The sequence below is a fragment of the Coloeus monedula genome (genome assembly GCF_965178545.1).
Source record: "Coloeus monedula genome assembly, chromosome: 7".
Lineage (NCBI taxonomy): Eukaryota > Metazoa > Chordata > Aves > Passeriformes > Corvidae > Coloeus > Coloeus monedula.
This window is the reverse complement of record NC_138787.1, coordinates 29,609,786-29,625,247: the sequence shown is the minus strand read 5'-3', so window position 1 is coordinate 29,625,247 and position 15,462 is coordinate 29,609,786. Positions and strand designations below refer to the sequence as shown.

The following is a 15,462-nucleotide window of genomic DNA, read 5'->3' as shown; positions in this document are numbered from 1 at the left end:
GTTAATTGCACGAGTGTTTTTGTGGTGACTGGTGATGGCCTTTCCTTAGCAATCTCTTGAATTTAGCATGGAATTTACCATGGACACATTATGAAATTGAGAAGGGAGGTGTCCATTCTGGGTACACATTTATGCCTGGAATATTTGAAATTTTATGTTGTCAGTGCCAGCCATTGCACACCAGGTGCTTTATAAGACACATACCCCAAGGGTACACAGAGATAGGTATTTAGGGAGCTGTGCACTTCCCTTCTTTGTGGTTGTAAATTGGGGTGGGTTTTTTATTTTTATTTTATCTTGGTGCTTTGTGGAATATCATCTGATGTACCAGTGGGTTTGGGAGGAAAGGGTAACTCCACCCTTTGCCATATTCCTTGCTCTGGATAAGCATTTGCTTTTCTGAAAGTGGAATTATTTGTATTTCAGGTATCCTCCGTGGGCCTATCTTGGAAGCTAGATCTGCAGCCGCCCTTCAGTCATGATTGTTTCAAGATTAAAGGCCATTTCCCTATCATTGCCAAGCCTTTTTCTTCTTGCTTTTCATCTCTCAGCATCACAGAATGTACCTGAATACACTGAAGCTGAACATCAGCAATGTGTAAGGAAAGAACACCCCACAATTGCTTTTGAAGGTAAGAGCTTCTATTCCTATTTCAGATTCCAATAGGATGATCCATTTAGGTTTAGTCTGTGTTGTTTTTCCTTACAACTGTGATCCACAGCCAGGGGAAGTGGCCTGACGAATTGTTTTCCCTTTGATGCTTTACAGTGTTTTAATTCTGAGGTTTCACAGCAGTCAATTCCGGCAGTTTTGGAACTACTGGTCTAAGAATCTCCATTTTCTACTCTGCTACAGGCTCCCTATAATCTTATGCCACGCTAAAACTGTGTTTCAGTTTCCTTTTCTCTAACTGGATTCCCTAATGCTGCACCTGGCTTGCTGGAGCCAGACACTTAATAAGTGAAATGTGATAGAGAGTTTGGACACGCTTGAGTGCAAGATAAGTAAGTTGATTTAAAATTGCAGGGAGTGGCTGCCCTTTTGTTTGTAGCATTCCTGGTTTGGTTTGGTTTTGTTATGTATTTGCCACATGTGCTAGTAGTTTTTCTGGCCTTCATCTGAGCATTTAACTTGAATGTGAGAGGGGGGCCTTTGTGTTGTAATAGCCAATTCTTTTACTGTTCTTTTGAAGCGTGGGACTTCTCTTGTCCTTATCCCAGTCAGATTTTCTGTGAAGGTACATGGCACGTACTTCTCAATTGTTGTCTGGATAATCTGTGCACTTATCCACACAACAGGTAGATCTTTATATTGGTACCACTGTTATTATTTGAAAATTCACTCCAGACTAGTGTGTTAAACTCTGTGTGCCAGCATCAGCAGCTGCTGAGTCTCCTTGCTAAAAATGGTTTCCTCCTAAATGTTGAAATATCGATTTTGGTTCCCATTTAAGGCTTTACAATGCATCTCCAGTTACACTCTTTGCTAAAGGCAATTGAGTATCTTGTAATGTGTCTCTAGTTAGGTTCATTGCAAAGGCAATTTAATTGTGGTTTTGTGACCTTTGAGATAGGGTTTCCAGGAAGAAGGTAGTCAAAGGCTTTCTTGCTGACCTTTCAGGGTTCTTCTAGAGAGCTTTACTATTCTTCACAGAGGAGGAAACTCTTGTCTCTTAATTTGGAAAGTTTAAGAGATTTTGTGTCTGTTTTCCATTATCTATGCCTTAAGGGTTTAAATGGATTAAAATAAATTAGCAGAATCTTGAAGCCTACATGATACGACACCGGTTCTAACCTTGCTCCAGTAAATAAACCTTGATTTTAATTGCTAAATAAACCTAACCATCTGTTTTAACTGGGGAGGGCCAAAAAGAGAAGCCCTTGCTGTTGAAACATGGTGAAATTCAGTTCAGTAGATAATACAATAATGAGAATGTTATAGGTACAGAAAAGAGAAAAAGTGTTGCTCTCTCTATTAACCAGGAGCACCAAACTTTGAATTTACAGAAGATCTGTCTGTGCAATCCAGCACTGAGGTACATCATTCTGCAGGAAATCTTAAAAGCCCCAATTCCTTAAGTTGAGGAATTGGTGGGCATTTCTTGGCACTCAGTATGAGTTCTACTCTGCAGAATCAATGGCTGTGTAAACACACTCATAATCTGCCAGTTTACTTTGTTTTAATCAGGCATGAACATTTCACAGGAAAAAAAAGCTGTCCTCCCCTTTCACTGCTCGTTCCTTTCCTCTCTTCAATGATAGAGGGCAAAAACTGGTGAGTTAATTAGAACCTGACAATTGTGCAAAAGAAAGAAAGATTGAAATTGCAGATGTGTCAAGAAAATGACCCAGATTATCATTTGAGTTTCTTAAACCCAAGTTAGATTCAGAGTTATTGTTTTTTCACAGCACCTGTTTCCTTGTGATTGTTCATGATACAGTTTAATCTTGTATTTTCTGCTGCAAAGCTCAGCTGGAAAATACACAGGAATTAAATTAAAGGCACCTTTTTTCCACTGCACATAGCTTTTAAGGCCTGGGGAAGAGGGCTCACATGTTCAAAACCATATCTCTCTTCATAATCTGATTTCTCTTAAAGCTATACCCTGTTCTGATGCTGGCACACACAGGTTTAGGCTGTAAGGGTAGACAAGTAGGGGAATCTAAGTATTATGTGGTGTTCCCAGGTTGCTCTGAGGATGTCTCTGCTTAACAGTGTGGCTTGTGGGCTTTCTGTGGGTCTTCAAATGCACTGACTCGTGAATCACAAGCTGGTACACAACGGGAGTGTGTAATGACTGAAAGAGTGACCCCAACAGAGCCCTTCTGATGCTCCTGCTGCCAGGGCAAAGGATTATGTTACACCAGCAATTTTCAGTGGATGGGCCATAATAATAATAATAAGGCCTCTGACCGTTCAGTCATACAGGGTACATTAATTTACTGCCAGAATGAATAGGTTAACAAAACAGTTTTTGTAATAAAGGGGTTGAATAATAAATTAATAAAGGGGATCTTTTTCACAGCTTTGCTAACCAGGCTTCCCATCACCAGACAAATGGGATGCCATAGCATGTTTTGTGTTCTCTAGTCTTCAGTTCCCACTTTACTTGTGCTCAGTCTCTTTTTATTGTTCTTTACCCCTAGAGGATATTCTTAACATCCAGTTGACTGGATAATATCCTTGTTGCAGAAGAATCCAAGTAAAACTTCTGTCTATTTTTCCCTTATTTCCTGAGAAATTACGTATTTTCTATGTTGTTCTTGTTGTATCTCATCCACACTAGCCGACCATCTGTTGGAACTGGTATCTCTTTGTCTTGCTATGAGAGTGGGTAAGAAAGATAGCATCCAGTACGTCCTACTCATTTAAGCAGAAAGGAGACTATGTATGCAAAATGCTTTTACTTTAGCTGTCTTCAGACCTGAACAAATGCCTGTTTCTTTACAGACTCCATTCCCCAAATTATTTGTGCCATTACTTGTGGCGTAGACAAAATGGTCTAGACAAGTCGAGGAACATAAATTCTGGTTCTAGATATACTTACTTTAAGTGCTAAAGATTAGTGTTTGCACTGCCAGGAGAGATGTGGGCTGGGGAGGAGCCATGATCTGAATGGTTTATCCTTGCAGCCTGCATGAGATCCTGAGGGACACGACAGGAATTTTGTGCTGCAAACACCATCCTGTGTGTTTGCACAGTACCAGACTAACACAATGGTGCCCCAATTTCCCCGGGGCTTATAAATGGTGCTCATTGTACAGTTCGCCAGCAATAATAATGTACCCAGTTTGGGCTTTTCATAATTAGATTGTTCTACACTGTGCTCATAGGAAATCCAGTTAAAGTTTGATTTCCCTTGTTAGATCAATAAGAAAATGATCTTCTGCTTCCCAGGAGGCTGTTTCTGGTGTCTTACTACCTATTTGACTGTTAGTGGGTAGCATTAAGGATCATTAAGGATCTTGCATGCTTGTTTGTTTTTCAGTGAGTTGAGAATTTAGTAAAACAAGTCAAGTGTATTCTTAGTGCATCCCTTTTTATTTATACATGCACGTACACATGCATGCGTCCAAGTCCCATTTCACAAAACAGTTTGTCATCGCAGCACAGCTCCCCTGTGGTCCACTCTGGTAAGCCAAACACCCGAGAATTTGTTTCTAGTTCTTGTCAATCATGTTCGTGTTTCTCGTCTTTTCTGTATGGATCTTACCACCAATAGATCAGTGCCTGCATTTGCAATTGGGCTGTGCCTGTGTCATACTATCCTGGTTGCCAGCAGCATACTTCATTGTTGCACAGCTCTTTCTTGGACATAAAGCACCTTTGCTATTCCTTAAAGTCATTTGGATAATATCCTTGTTGCAGAAGAATCCAAGTAATACTTCTATTTTTCCCTTATTTCCTGAGAAGTTACGTATTTTCTATGTTGTTCTTGTTGTATCTCATCCACACTAGCCAACCATCTGTTTGAACTGGTATCTCTTTGTCTTGCTATGAGAGTGGGTAAGAAAGACATTTGCAGCTCCTTTCTAATGTGCCTCTTGGGAAAACCGGAAACATCTTCCATGCCCATACTACAAGGTTTGTTATTTCAAGAGCCAGAGCCATGAGGGACATGCATTGATGTTTGTAATGGCTGCAGAGTACTTAGCTTCATCTTGTTTACCAAGGAAGTGCTTAAAAGTCTGCAAACTCATCTGTATTACATGCGTCATTTGGATGTTCACGACTTCACTGGAAATGAGTTGTAGACAGGTTTCCACTTGCAGTTTCTACCATTATTTATTTCTCATTAATTTAATCCATCAAATCAGTGTGCTTAGGAAAAGTATGATAACTTCCCTAATTTTCCTCTGTTCTGTCTCTCAGGGCTTTTTACCCTGGGTCTTGGCAGTTAGGGTAAGCTGGAAGAACATCATTTGTCCCTGCCTTATGCAGCCTGTCTTCATAAAAACACCTCAGCTGATCCCATGCTGAGGCACAGGACAGAGGTGGACTTGGTTAAATAGCTTATGTCTCAGATCTTCTGGGGACTGCAAATCTCAGCTTTACAGACTGTCATCGTGGGTGGTGTGAGTTCTCAATGTGTGACATTTGATCCATTGTCTTTTCCTCAGTCCCTCCTAGATGCAGACAAGTTGCTCTGTCTGTTGCCTCAGGTTTTCAAAATGATTTAGTTTGTGTGTTTAAATCTGGGGTTTACTTCAGACTGTCTGTAATTATTGCCTCCTACTAGATAAATGTGATTCAGGTGACTTGAATGTAGCTTGCTGTATATTTTCTCAATATTTTGTTTATTTAAACAATGTTTTATTGAAATGTGGCCAGCTTCAAACATTGAAACCTGTGGGGAACAGCTAAATGTTTTCTTGTATTGAAAGCAAAAGCTATTTTAACTTTGTGGGCTGAAGGATAATAAGGTATGATTTATTTGTTGAAAAAGTTCTTGATATTTCACCGAACACCCCCACTGTTGTTGAATTGGTCACTAATACATTATTCCCTTTCCTGTATATTGGTGGGGAAAAAAAGCATGTTAGCATTCATCAACTCCAAAGGCCAGCTGGGAAAGTCCCTTAGGAAATTCTGGTCAAGATTTACACTTTTCTTGAGCAAGTGAGATTTTGACAATCCAAACCAAAGTTTTAGTTAATGAAGAATGAAGATTGTGGGGTGAAGTATTGGAGGTGAATCTATCTAAGCATCAAAGGGAAGACACAGTACATTGTGGGAGAATTGTCTTCTAGCTCATAGCCTTGCTGTCCTTGGTTCTCCATACGAGGAGTCCAAACATTAACTAATGATGGAGTTTTGGCTGGAAACTGGTGTCATCCTCTGGGGGGCTTCAGAATATTTTACCTTCAGTGTATTTCAGTATGGATTTTGTTTCCATTAAGCAAGCCTTAATGGAACAGTTTTATTTTCTTTTTAATTTTGAAAACAAGAACTTTCTTCTTTAGATTTGATTTAGAATTTGTTTGAAAATTATGATTGATAAAGCCATAGATATACAATAGTCAGGGAAATAATTGCTCTCAGGCAAAACTTCTGAAAATTACACTCAACTGCTCTCAATATATTTTTCATTCCATAATAATAATTTTAACAGTAATGATGCTAGTTCTTTGAGACTTCCTCATTAATGGTGTACAAGGCACTTCACAAATAATTGCAATGAGATTTGATTGAAAAAGTTACTCAGTGTGCTGTTTCTTGGGACTTCAGGAAGAAAAGGAGGGTTGGAAGAATGTCCTTCATTCACAAAATGATTTAGATGGAATGAATCATGACAAGCAGGAGAGAAAAGGAAGACTTTGCAGTGAAGCTTCAGGAAGCAAAATGATCAAGTAACTTACATATTGGAGTGAAGGAAGGTAAAACTTGAAAGATGTACAACAGCTCAAGTGAAGGAGCAGCCTCTGACCATGAGTGGTGGTGTTGATGAGAGGAAGGCATCCTCAGCAGCAGGACTGAGGGAGGTGGACTCACAGCATGGAGGAACAGGTACTCAGGTCACCAGTGTATTATGCATGGACTGGACCAAGGCCATGAAAAACTCATCTCAGCAACGGAGTAGATTACTGATATTTTCCAGATGTACCACTGGTGTAACTGGGGCTAATGGCAGCATGTGCATGAGCCTGTCTTTGGCACAGTGGTTGGATCTAGGATGTAGAGATGGGCAGCCTTTTTTTGGATCTCAAGCACACATCAGAGAAAGGGAAGAGGGTGGAAATCTAAAGTGAAGTGCTTATTTTCTTTTTCTGTGGTTCAGTGCAAGCAAAGGCATCCCTTGGAGAGACCTCATTTTCAATTTCAAATCTTACTTAATATAGTTCCCTAACTGAACAAGTTTGTGATACAGCAGTGGCACAGCAGACCTCATTTATTTAGCACATCTGCTTCTGATAAGTGTTAACATATCACATTCTCCTAAAACCTTCTATTCAAGGATGACATTATGCTTTGATAAAGTTCACTCCAGTACTAGCAATCTCACAAGAAATATTCTTGTTTTATCATACAGGCTTCACCCTGGAAAGCCCACAAACAGTCTCAGCTCAATCGGGTTCTGAATATATACTTTTCTTTAAGTCAGTGGGGTTGTTTATTATTAGCCAAGTTCCAGTTTAAAAACACTGATCCTTATGAGAACAGCCTACTTTCAAAACTCTTTCAGGAATTTACAGCCTGTGCTCTCATTCCTTGCTGTAACTGCCTCACGGTGGGAGCTTTGTCTGCAGAGCACAGGAGTCCTCATAAGCCTGGCAGCTACACAGCACAAACTGTGCATTAAACTGGGCATCTCCAGTTCAGTCTTTGGTTAGCCAGCAAAGAGCATCACCTTCTGCTTCAGATGTTCATCACAATCAGACACTTCTGCTTCTGTGGCAGATCTGGTTACCTGCAGGAAAAATTCAAGGGGGGTTTAGCCCTACTTTCTCTGCCTTTTCCTACCTCCACACTAGTGAAAACAGTTGTCCTGAATATTGTACCACCTCTGCTGGCACAAGTGGCTGATCTAGACATGTAACTGTAAAGACAGTTTACCTCCAGATGTGGAGGATGCAGACTGAAGGATCCTTGAATGATGACAAAGGGGTGTTGGTTTTTTTCCCCCATCAGACTGCAGTGGTTGTAGGAGCCAGGACGCAGCTTGCTTTCCTGTTTGAAAAGAGGGATTATACTGATCAGAATGTCATAGGAAGCTGCAAGTGATGCATGAGCACTCACTTTATCTTCCTCAGTGAGGGAGATTGCATGACAGCTGCAGGGCTTGTCTCAGTAAACAATGGATCACAATCCTTAAGCACTGTGCAACATCCTCAAGAGAACAAGAAGTCTCTGGGTTTGCTCATGGTGGGATTGTGTGTGGCACTGGTTAGCCAAATTTCACAAGCTGGTGGTGGGGCACAGGGCTGTGGCCGCATGACACCGTGCAGTGCTGTGTGGGGTTGCAGTCAAGGTTGTTGAGGAGGATAGTGTTAGAGTTGTGTTTGCCCCAGATGACAGCCAGCTGAGGAAAGCCAAATCCATTCTTTCCATAAAATCCTGTGCTATGTAGACACACAGCTTTGGTCCTGTAAATCTCAGGCAGGGCAAACAGACAGCTTATGTCTCATGGACATGCACCCATATCCACCAGTCTTGCAGCACTGTGACATCCCCTCTTGCTCTTTATTGGCCATGGCCAAGGACCATCTGCAATGGTGTATTTGAGTCACTCCCTGGAGGTATTTAAAAGAAGAGTAGATCCTTAGGGATGTGGTTCAGTGATGGACTTGGCAGTGCTGCATTAATGTCTGGACTTGATGATCTTAGAGGTCTTTTCCAACCTGAGTGATTTTCTGTTACTTGGGGATTGCAGTCATTGTGGGTCTGAGCTACAGGAACCATGCTGAAGAGGGAAGAATGTCTCTCAAGTTACAGGACTTCTTTCCCAATTCCCAGTCTGAGGCCTGGGGACCTGCCAAGTGAAAGTCTCCTGGCTCCTGGAAGTCTTCTGGATTTCCCCTGGGTCAGGTCTGGATAGAACTTCTACCCACTCTTCACCATGTGCAAATAGGAACCCAAGTGAAACACAGAGGGCTGAGACTGACCTCTCTGATGGAGCAGAACTGCTGAATACTGTAGAAATGTGCCAAATTTGGAATGTGAATTGCAGTCCTTCAATATCCTTCCTTGAGGTGGCCCCAGGACAACTTATCAGCACACTGTCCCATACTGGAAGTGAGCACTAGTTCATGTTTATTATTTAGTGTTTTCTTTATCTGGGATTGAATCCCTGGGTTCTTCCTCATATATGGGTGTGTTTTGCCAGCTGCTCCATATTAATAATAAAAAAGTAAATAAATAAGCAGTTATAATTGTACTTTTGCAAAAATTGGGTTTGGACTAAGTTCTTTTTTCTCCATATTGAAACAATTTAGCAACACTTGTTTTGAAGAAACAATTAAAATTTAGGAAACAAAGAGTCAAAATACTTGGTATGCAATAAGCAATAGTTAGTGCCTCCTGTACATCACGTGCGTTACAGATAATTAGGCCTTGATGCACCAGCCAGTATCCCTAAACCCATTTAACAATTGGAAGTACTGAGACATTAAATAGTTTCATTATTTGCTCAAGACAGAGAACTCCTGTGTCAGTGCCATTGAGCTCTTGGGACCATGCCTGCATCTCCAGCTGTCATTTCTCTCTTGGGGTAGAAGAAGCTCAGCAAGATCAGTTCGGAGAGGAGCTCTAGGCATTAAGGGAAGAGGCACAAAATCATCCAGGTCCTTAAATGTTACTGTGTTTATTGTGATTCCTATGCCTCTTTGGAGGCAAACCTTTGGTTTGGCTTTTTTTTTTCCTTCAGAATGGTAAAGAACAGAGTCTTTTCTTCAGTCCTGTTTTATTCCTTGGTAGCTGAGGAATAGTACTATTCCTTCTTTTACAAGACCAAGAGAAAAAGTCTTATTACTAAGAGAAAAAGTCTTAGCCTTTCTTTTTCCAGTCATCTCCAATCCACATATTCTGGGACAGTTTGGAGAGGGACATTAGCAACTCTTGCTTCTCTGATCTCATGGAAAAGGAATGGCTCATGGCAAGCTGCTATCACAGTGACTCACAGGCCACTCATGGGTTAGTTCATTGTTCTTTCATCTGAGCAGGGGCTTTGTAGTTGGTCAAGACAGGAAAAATTGTTTGAGTGGGCAGGAAATGAGGTAGAAACATGGCTGGAAGGTGAAGACTGCTATGAAAGAAAGCAGGAGTGGGAGCAGAGGTGATTATGGGGTCAGAAGGGTAAACTGGATGAAACCATGAAACTGAGACAGATGGAAGAACATCTGAGTTCAGTTTAGGCACTAAGGGGAGAGAGAAAGAAACTGCTGGTTTGACCTGTTTTGTAGGAGGGCATGTATTCTGTCAACAGTCTTCTAAGTCCTCAGAGCTGTGAGTGGAGATCAGAGATTTGAGAAGACAATGACACTGGAAATTGAAGCAGTTGGGATGAGGACATATTTAATGTACAATTAAAGATTTCAATGGATCAGGTTAAAGAAAGAAAGAAAGAATATCAGTAATGAGGCGGAGGTGGTGATGGGAAGACAAGACAGCAGGGTGATATGAATGTGTAGGAGGTCTTCTAGGGTAAAGCCAGATTGAGATTTTTGGCCTAATAAGTTAAGTTGAGCTCTGAGTGCTGACACATTTGTTTGCTCAGCTCTGCCTGTGCAGCAAAAGATTTCTCCCTCCCCTGATAAATTTGCTAAATTGTGGAGCGGTTTCGTGTTGCGGAGGCTACTCTTAAAACTCAGCATGGGGTGGGAGTGAAAGTAATGTCCAAAGTCTATTGCACTAACCTGTGGTGTGACCTACAACTGAGAGCTAAAATTTGAAATGAAGCTGATATTAAAATATGATTCATTGTCAGTCCAATAAAGGTAATGCTGTAATTTCATTGTAACTTCTATGCATTCTTGGAAATGTCCACACTTGCAGCGTTTGAAAAGACAGGTGACAGCATGGCTGGGTAGTCATTAGCCTTCTCGGCTTTGGTCACAGCCTTGTTTGCCTTGTCTCTGATGGGTCTGGTCAGGGGCCCACACAGAATGGAAACTGTGGCCTCAGTCTTAGCAGGCAACTGTCAACTTCATGGAAAATGCTCTGAATACTGAGGATAATTGAAGCAGAGGATGGTCTGAGATGGTAGGTCTGATTCTGAAAAGGGGACATTTCATCAGTCTATACCAAGAAGAGAGCCTGAGGCCTTTCCTTATTTTGCAAAGTGATTTGCATCTCTTGGTCATGGTTCAAATCCAAGACTGAGAGTCCTCCAGGCTAGTGGGTGGTCTGAAATAAAACTGAGTGGCTGAGTACTTGCAAACTGGAATATCTGCCAATTACTATACATAATCTGCCCTGTGCCAGGGCTGAAGCAAACCAAAAGGGAAGGATATTGTACAAGTTACAGAAGTCATGGCTGTCATCTGGGCCTTGCTAGGAGTACCGCAATACTCACACACAGTAATTAAGCATGTCCTGGACTAATAAGCTGAGTTAAGAGAATTTAGAAGAGACCATGCTGAAGGCAGTAAGGGAAGCACTAAATGTGTGCTCAAGTTAGCACTGCATAAAAGTAGGTCCGAGTATCTGCAGAACAGGTACTTCTTTATTGCCATTGAGTCTGACAGGTCCAAAGTGCTGTGTATGCTCTACTTCATTGCGAAAACTTTTACTGTTGAATCAGCCTGTTTTACAGGAGCCTTACGTAAGGTATGGGATTCAGGTTATCTTTTCTGGAATGGGGACCCTCTGAATTTATCTCTCTTAAGGTCTTTTTATGATCCCTTTGAAGCTTTCTTTTGCAGTCCTAGGATAGCAGCATGGTTAGTGTGTGCATGTGGGTATACCCTCATTTTACACAAAGAATCCTTGGTCCTGTTCAGGTTAGTTTCTTTTGCTTCAAATAGGAAATCCTTGCTGAGAATGATTTTGCAAGAGCTGCTGTTGAATAGCACTGTGGGTAGCCATACTCCATGTACCTCCAATGGCTTTGCAGTTTCAAGGCATGGGCATTTAACCTCTCTGCTCTTGTGTGATATGTGCTGGAAGCGCAAAGCTGTTACAGCCTGCTGGGGATGGGAGCAACAAGTGGGCTTAAGTAAAATGAAGCAGTAAATGCTGTCCTTCAGACAGGGAAGCCTTAGCTTAGTGTTTACATATTTCTTTCCTCCAAAAAACACAGAGTAAGGGTGAGGTGGGGAGCAGTTGATTTTGAGGAGGTGAAGACTCAAGTATTACCAGGTTTACAATGTCTTTAGAAGCTGATCCAAAACCCATCAAGCTCAGTGGAAAACTGCCAATGATTTGAAGAGCTTCTGGATCAGGCCCTCAAACCCAGCTCCTGCAATTTGGCTTGCTGTTCTTTATGTAGCTGTGTAATTCTGGTCCCAGCCCTGTGCTCTCAGGAAGCCAGAGCAGAGCAGAGTGCAAGAGGCTGCAGGGACCACCCTCTGAAATGGCAGAGGGCCTCTTTTCACCTTGTCTTAGGCTTGCATAATAGCTGAGCACAGCTGTGCCTGCAAACTTACATTTCCTTCAAAGCTTTGTCTTCTTTGCAGCTGGATACCTGAACCACCTTGAGCTGTAGAGGGGCTTGTGGAGCTTTAGAGGTTTTGAATCAGATATCTGGAGATGAATGGTATTGGAAACTATTAAACTTTTGTTCATTGGTTTTCATGTGGAGGAAGTGAGAGCATGGATCTTTAATCCCCTGGAAATGATTAGAGAAGCACAAAGGAGGCCTTGAGGAACATTTTGCCCCTAAGCCATGTGGTTCCTAGTTTTCCGTCTCCTGCTGCCGACATGCAAAGCCAGAGCCTTGGTTTTTAATTTTTCATACTGTTTTTAAACAGATACTTTTGCAAATGTAAACATGCCCCAGTATTGAAGGTTTCCAGCCAAATTAAAGAGTCAGCACTGGAAAAATCAGCTTTCAGAAGAAGGTCAAATACAAGCAGTCTCTGGAGTTCATTGGGTCCATATGTGTAAACTTCAGCTAATATGGGATAGACCTAGGGCAGCATTTACCTTGAAGTGCTGAGTTAGTTTTAGAGTGAAGCTGAAAATGTTTTAGGGATGCCTGTGGTCTGAGCAGTAGACTTGAATGTGTTGAATGAAAAAAGACCCATGTCCTGATTCTTGGTTGCAGTTGCATTCCCTCTGAACAGGAAGAAAGAAGTTCGGGAAGGAAAACGTGCCATTTGGCATTAATTCTGACAACTTGCATTTATACATTCTTATCTGGGACCATGCTGGGTTTAATAATCTCCAACTACATGCCTATAAAAGCTTAATTTTGCTATGAGGATGCATGCCTTTCAGCCTTTAATTTAATAACTGGGAAGGGTTTCTTTATAAGTTGTACCACCTGCAGTACTAACAGAAATCAAGACACTGCCTGTTATTTCTTGGGCTTGATTGACATTTGAGACAACTTGGAAAGACTCAAGCAAACTACTGCCTTTAATTTTTAAAAAATTATTTTTGCTTGTAGTTTGTGAGAGCTTGCCATTAAAAGGAAGCACTGATGAGTGTACCTCTCTGAAGTGAGGAGCTTTTGCTTAGAGCAGCAGATGAAGAAATATTCTTCCTGCCACTGCACTCTAATAGTGGGTTAGTTAGTAGGAAAGAGTCAGTAGAAGAGGAGTTAAAATGACAAGAAAAATTATGGCCTAAAAGCAGGATTCTTAAAAGGTATCATCACTATATAGCAGTACTCTAATCCTACCCCCATCGCCAACAAAAATGCCAGAAGATCTGCAGCACATCAGCCAGCTAACCTGCCTGAAAGGTGTTATTGCTGTTGGTTCTGCTGCTTGGCTCAGAAGTGTCTCTGCAGCTAAAGAGCTACAGGAAAGGAAGTCAGAGCCCCATTAGTTAGGAGAATGCCAGAGGTGAAACTGCAGTGCCTCCCTGGTGCTAGTACATCGTTAGGGGTCCCAGAGGAGTGTAGGAGGTGGAGATGCTTGAAGGTTAGAGGAGTTATTCCTTAACTCATGTCTTTTCATTGAAGAGCAGAGGAGGTACACGTGTTGTGTGTGGTTACACAGTGTGACAGGAATGCTGAGAAGGGCTGAAACCCTCCAGCTCCCAGCAGCAGAGTTTTTATTATTGTGAGGATGGAGGTTTCACTGTTGGAGGCACCCTGGCAGCATCCAATTAAGCAAGGCATGAGGCCAGGCCAGATGGTGTCCAAGCTCCATGGTCAGGGACCCTAGGAGCTGTTACGAAACATGGTGGTGTTCAGGGGAGAGGCAGAAGCTACATGACCAGGTCCTGCTTTGGAAAGAGAGGCAGGCCATGCAGATTTCAGGGACATTTTATATGTGTTTTCTAAAGGTTTCAATAACTTAAGGGCTTGTTTAAGGTTCGTCCATCACTGGAGGGAGAAAGGACTTGAAATTGCTCGACAAATATCCCTACATCAAAAGTTTTAAACCGTTGCACATCTGTAATCCTGTGAAGCATGCCAAGACACCGCAGGCCTTAGTGAGATTCCTCATCAGCATTGTCCTCTCGCCCCTGTGGAGTGGGAAACTAATGCCTGCAACAAAGTGTTCGAACCTGACTGCCTTCAGTGAGACTTCTCAATTTATCATTGGGGATATAAAATGACAGTGGAACATGATTTTTCAGAGCTCTTTTGAACTGGTCTGAACTACGTCATTATTGTTATGATTCATCAGGTCATTGGCCCATGTATTGGTATCCTTTTGGCATGAGACCAGAAGATATTACCTTCCATGTTGAGCCTCCTAGATCTTCAACAACCAACCCTTAAATGAGGCAGGGCTACTTGTCAATAGGTCACAGAGGGATTACAGTCATACTGATTTGGTCTCATCTGTGCCTTGCCCCCGGAGGTATTTGGTATTCTCCATGTATTTTACAGCCAAAGTAGTTAACAGAATAAATTCTCAAGAGAAGTCCTCACAGTAAAGCTAGATGACTTTCTGAAAGATACATTTAAATCTATTCCCAGTTATTTTGTGCAATAAAGGTGTAAGACATGAGGTTGACATTCTGTGATCTGTAATATACACAAGGTCAAAGCTGGTAGTAGTGCTGAAAGATGGGATGCTGAGAATGCCTTAGTGTCATGCCTGAGAGTACCCTAAAAATAGTAATTCACCTTTTTTTTTTTTAAACAGGTATGTTTTTAATTACAACAGGACTACCTGCCCTAGATTGCTCAGTCGATGCTGTGTTAACAGATGTAACTTCTGGAAGAGCTTTGTCTCTTCAAGCAAAGCCAAATCTATTGCTTTGCATTTAACCTGTGTGATTGCATTTTGAATGCTTGCCTAGATGGGCAAATCCAACACAGTTGATAAAGCCAGGCTCAAGCCTGTGCAATTGCTCAGCCACAAAGATGCTGTGATGACACTCAACATGCCACCGTCTAAAAATGAAGGAAGGATTTAGCTGATAGGATCTGAGATACTAGGTAAAGTGAAACCTATATGGGAACCTAAGACCTGAAAGAGAAGGTAAAATCTGTTATTGGAGCAGCAAGGTCCTGAGTAGAGACCACCAGTACTCTAATTTGATTTTTCATCAGTTGGCACAACCTTCTCTTTCTGGCAGGCAGCAGTTTCCCTTTGATTAGGACAGAAGGCAAGGCTGGGGAAGTGTTATGGCAGGCAGCCTCATCCCTTTACACCACTTAATCCTGACACTGAAGATGTTCCCTCAGTTTTAACAGAAGTAAAATTGAGATGCTGTTGTCTCTGAAACCAATGCTGACACTCCATCATGGATGCGAAAATAACTGCTGAGATGGCCTTGTGTTTATGTGCAGGGTTTTTGCACATTCTGCCGAGAATCAGAATAAATAGAAACCCTTTAAAGAGATTATTAATTAGCTTTCCCCTGACAGGTAACTCAGTAGGAAATCCATTTGTAGA

At 41.7% G+C, this 15,462-nt stretch overlaps 1 protein-coding gene across 1 annotated transcript in view; it reads left to right on the top strand.

Moving 5' to 3' along the window:
• Positions 1 to 478: 478 nt before the first annotated feature.
• SEMA5B (semaphorin 5B) overlaps positions 479 to 15,462 on the top strand; it is a gene marked incomplete at both ends in the record, with an annotated part of 130,900 nt that continues 115,916 nt past the window's right edge. Inside the window, one exon of the mRNA XM_082285215.1 lies at positions 479 to 632. Coding sequence (XP_082141341.1) covers positions 479 to 632 — 154 coding nt within the window. The remainder of the gene's footprint in view (positions 633 to 15,462) is intronic.